Source organism: Cebus imitator, unplaced genomic scaffold, assembly GCF_001604975.1.
Source record: "Cebus imitator isolate Cc_AM_T3 unplaced genomic scaffold, Cebus_imitator-1.0 Scaffold45, whole genome shotgun sequence".
Lineage (NCBI taxonomy): Eukaryota > Metazoa > Chordata > Mammalia > Primates > Cebidae > Cebus > Cebus imitator.
In genome coordinates this window covers 10,096,371-10,101,235 of record NW_016107360.1, presented here as the reverse complement: position 1 = coordinate 10,101,235, position 4,865 = coordinate 10,096,371, and the positions used below count along the sequence as shown (strand labels likewise).

General features: G+C 39.7%; 1 protein-coding gene across 1 annotated transcript; it reads right to left on the bottom strand.

Moving 5' to 3' along the window:
* Nucleotides 1–3,420: 3,420 nt before the first annotated feature.
* Nucleotides 3,421–4,302, bottom strand: LOC108303111 (putative protein FAM10A4). The gene has a single exon (XM_017526882.2). It carries the CDS (start codon nucleotides 4,300–4,302, stop codon nucleotides 3,457–3,459), a length of 846 nt encoding a protein of 281 aa, XP_017382371.1. The 3' UTR covers nucleotides 3,421–3,456.
* Between the last annotated feature and the right edge of the window lie 563 nt (nucleotides 4,303–4,865).

Sequence of the window (4,865 nt, the reverse complement as noted above, 5' to 3'; positions counted from 1 at the left end):
GGGATTCATCAACTCAAGCATCCATCATTTCTTTGTGTTATGATCATTCCAACTGTACTCCCTTAGTTATTCTAAAATGTACAGCAAATTATTGCTGACTGTAGTCCCCCTGTTATGTTATCAAGTGTTAGATCTTATTCATTACATATAACCATATTTTTGTACCCATTAACCATCCCCATTTTCCATTTTCCCACACTACCCTTCCTAGCCTCTGGTAACTATCATCATTCTAGTCTCTGTCTCCACGGGTTCAATTGTTTTAACTCCCACAAATGAGTGAGAACATGCAAAGTTTGTCTTTCTGTGTCTGGCTTATTTCGTTTAACACAATGTCCTCCAGTTCCATCCATGTTGCAAATGACAGAATCTCATTCTTTTTTTTTTTATGGCTGAATAGTACCCTATTGTGTATATGGACCACAGTTTCTTTGTTCATTCATCTGTTGGTGAACACTTAGGTTGCTTCCAAATCTTGGCTATTGTGAATAACATAGGAATGCAGATATCTCTTTGATATACTGATTTCCTTCGTTTTGGATATATACCTAGCAAAGGGATTGCTGGATCATATGGTAGCTCTATTTTTAGTTTTTGAGGCACTGCCATATGGTTCTCCATAGTGGCTGTACTAATACATTCCCACCAACAGTGTGTGAGGGTTCCCCTTACTCTACGTACTTGGTGGCATTGGTTACTGCCTGTGTTTTTGATAAAAGCCATTTTTTGCTGGGATAAGATGATGTCTTATTGTAGTTTTGATTTGCATTTCTCTCTCAGATGATCAGTAATGTTCAGCACCTTTTCATATGCCTGTTTGCCATTTGTGTGTCTATGTCCTATTTTGGGAAATGCCTATTCAGACCTTTTGCACATCTAAAAATCAGATGGTTAGATTTTTTTTTTCCTGCAGGCTTGTTTGAGGTCCTTATATACTCTGGTTACTAATCCTTTGTCAAATGGATAGTTTGCAAATATTCTCTCCCATTCTATGGGCCGTCTCTTTCACTTTGTCTATTTTTTTAAATTATGCAGAAGCTTTTTAACTTGATGTGATATAATTTGTCCATTTTTGCTCTGGTTGCTTATGCTTGTGTAGTATTACTCAAGAAATCTTTGTCCAGACCAATATCCTGGAGAGTTTCCCCAGTGTTTTCTTGTAGTAGTTTTTATAGTTTGAGGTCTTATAGTTAAGCCTTTAATCCTTTTTGATTTGATTTTTGCATATGACAAGAGATACAGGTCTAGTTTCATTCTTCTGCATACGGATATCCAGTTTTCCCAGGACCATTTATTGAAGAGCCTGTCCTTTCCCCAGTATGTTTCTGGCACCTTTGTCAAAAATGACTTCACTGTGGATGTATAGATTTATTTCTGGGTTCTGTCTTCTGTTCCTCTGGTCTATGTGTCTGTTTTAATGTCAGTATCATGCTGTTTCAGTTACTATAGCTTTGTAGTATAATTTGAAGTCAGGTATTGTGATTCCTCCAGTTTTATTCTTTTTGCTAAGTATGGCTATTTCAGGTCTTTTATAATTCCTTATATATTTAAGGATTTTTTTTTTCTATTTCTGTGAAGAATGTCTTTGGTATTTTGATAGGGATTGCATTGACTCTATGTTGGTTTGAGTAGTATGGACTATGGACATTTTAACAAGATTGATTCTTCCAATGCATGAACATGGAATATTTTTCCATTTTTTGGTGTCTTCTTCAGTTTCTTACATCAGTGTTTTATAGTTTTTATTGTGGAGATCTTTTACTTCTTTCGTTAAGTTTATTCCTAGTTATTTTATCTGTGGTTATTATATATGTGATTTCTTTTTTAGATTGTTCACTGTTGGCATATAGGCATGCTACTGATTTTTGTGTGTTGATTTTATATCGTGCAACTTTATTGAATTCGTTTATCAGTTTGAACAGTTTTTTGGTGTAGTCTTTAGGTTTTTCCTAATATAAAATTATGTCATCTGCGCACAGGATAATTTGACTTCTTCCTTTCCAATTTGGATGCTCTTTCTTTCTTTTGTCTGATTGCTCTAGGTAGGACTTTTAACACTATATTGAATAATAGTAGTGAAAGTGGGCATCCTTATCTTGTTCCAGATCTTAGAAGAAAGGCTTGCAGTTTGTTCCCATTCAGTATGATGCTAGCTGTAGGTCTATTTTAGTTTTTAAAATGCCTGATACAATTCACTAAGTTGATTCCATGATCAATGCACAGTTTGAGAAACAATACTCTGAGATGCACTTTAAGATTGATCATGGCAGATGCAGACTAGGCATTTCATCTTGTTTGGCTTAAAAAAATAGCTTTATTAAGATATCGTTTATATATCATAGAATTTACCCATTTAAAGCATACAATTTAGGCTGGGCACTGTTGCTCACACACTTTGGGGGGCCGAGGGGGAGGGATAACTTGAGGCCAGGAGTTTGAGGCCAGCCTGGCCAACATGGTGAAATCCCATCTCCACTAAAAATACAAAAAATTAGCCAAGTGTGGTGGTGCCCATCTGTAATCCCAGCTACTCTGGAGGCTGAAGCAGGAGAATTGCCTGAACCTGGAAGGCGGAGGTTGCAGTGAGCTGAGATTGTGCCATTGCACTCCAGCCTGGGTGACAGAGCGAAGCTTCATCTAAAATAATAATAATAAATTAATAAGTGTACAATTAATGGTTTTTTGTGCATTCACAGATCTGTGCAGCAATCCCCACAGTCGATTTTAAAACGTTTCACTGCCCCAGAAAGAAACCCCTTATCCTTTACTCGTCGCCCCCCATCCCTTCATCCTCTTGGCCCCCCAGCCCCAGACAACCACTAATCTATTTTCTATATCTATAGATTTGCCTATTCTGGACATTTCATATAAATGAAATTACATAATAGGCTGTCTTTTGTGACTGGCTTCTTTGACGTAGCATAGTGTTTTCCCCACGTTGCAGGGTATATTGGTACTTCTCTCCTTTTTTGTGGCTGAGTAATACTCCATTGTATGGGATAGACCACATTTTGTTTATTTGTTCATATAGGCATTTTACCTTTATTTATTTATTTTATTATTATTATTTTTTTTTTCTAGGCTGGTTTTCCTTCAGCAAAGCCTTTATTTATCAGACGGGCATTACATTTGACCTCCAAATTTAGCTGACAATTTGCTGATAAGATTCAAAACTTTTGGGTTGCTCTGGTATTTTGACATATTTGCTGGGTTTTGAGCCACATTCTGGAAGGCCACCATAACTTCTAGATCCTACATGGCTGCAAGAACCTCTGGATCACTAAGAATTTCAGAGTCCAGGCATTCCGGCCATTGCAGGCATGCCCCCTGCCATTCCAGGCATTCATCCGGGAAAATCACCAGGCGTTCCCCCAGGAAAGCACCTAGAAAAGAGCCATACTGACCTCCTGACTCTTGTCTGGCTTCTTCCTTCCTCTGGGCTCTCTCATGCTCTTCTCAAGCCTTCTTAACTCTTTCTATTCTTTCTTTGATGTCTCGCTCTTCATGTTTTCGCTCATACTTTCTCCAATGTTCTGCAATGTTCTGTGTCCTAGGCTGAACTTTTTTCAGTGTTGCACTAGCGTCTTCAGTATAATCCAATTTACAGGCAAGGGCAAGATCATGGGCTGCTTGTTCCCAGTGGGCTGGAGGTCTGTGTGCTTTCCCTCGCCACTTGTAAGGCTGAGCTGAATCAGGATTTATTTCAACGGCTCTGTCACAGTCTTGGATGGCAGCATTTGGCTTCTCTAATCTGACGAAGACACTGGCTCTCTTGGCATACAAAATGGCCAAGTGAGGATTCAGCTTGATGGCAGCTGTGAATAAGTCAATGGCTTTCTGCAATTCACCATCATTTAGGGCTTCAATAGCAGCCACTTTCTTATCATTTGCCTGATCCATCATCTCCTCTGCTATCTCTGCATTTTCATCTCCCATTTCTTGAGGGGTGTCAGTGTCTGGTTCAATCACACCTTCATTATCAATTTCTAGATGACTTTCCTCACTCGATGGTTCGTCTGCCTTTAAGTCTTCCTCTCCCTTCTTACTATCAGGCTTTCCTTCCTTGGTATTTTCTTCTGATTTAGATTTCTGAGTAGGAGGTGGTATTTTATCCTCCAAACTCTCCACCCACTCCCTCAGGAAGCGCATTTCCTCAGTGTGCAGAACGCTTGGATCCTGCTTACACATCTTCACAAAGGCCCGAAGCTCGTTCACTTTGCGGGGGTCCGTGGTGGGGAGGTGGTGGGCGAAGCTGAGGGTCTGCAGCCAGCTTCCAGGCCAAGGCACTGACTCAGCATCCATTTTACCTTTATTTATAATTTAGACTATCAAATCTCCCTAAACTCACTAATTCTTAACATCCAAGAAAATATGTGCATGGTGGGAACCCGGGGCACCTATCTTGGTGAGAATCTTTCCTAGCCCTGTCTATAACCTCAAGGTTCACACTCTGAAAAGTCTTCCTGTTTTCTCTTTGTTCTCACCACTGAATTGGCAAGAATCACAGAAAGGATCAGGTATGCAGGGAAGAACTAGTTCTGATGGAAATGAGGGCCCCAGGGCACTTGCTTCTCCCTTCATTGGCAGATGGACAATTGCAGGAGCAGTGAACATATTGATCCATTGGTCAGGATCATGAAAAGTAGTCTTTGGAACATGCTGTTCTGTTCTTAGAAGAACCCACAATGCACAGAGAGAGGCTCCTGGCATGAGGAAGACCTTGATCTGCGCCACAACAATTTCAGATAAAACTCCCTACTCAGAAGAGTTATTCCCAACTGAATTTGATCACTGCTAATTCTTTACTATTTGTTATTTGAAAGCTCTTTAGACTCATCAAAATCACAAAAGCAAACTACGAAGCT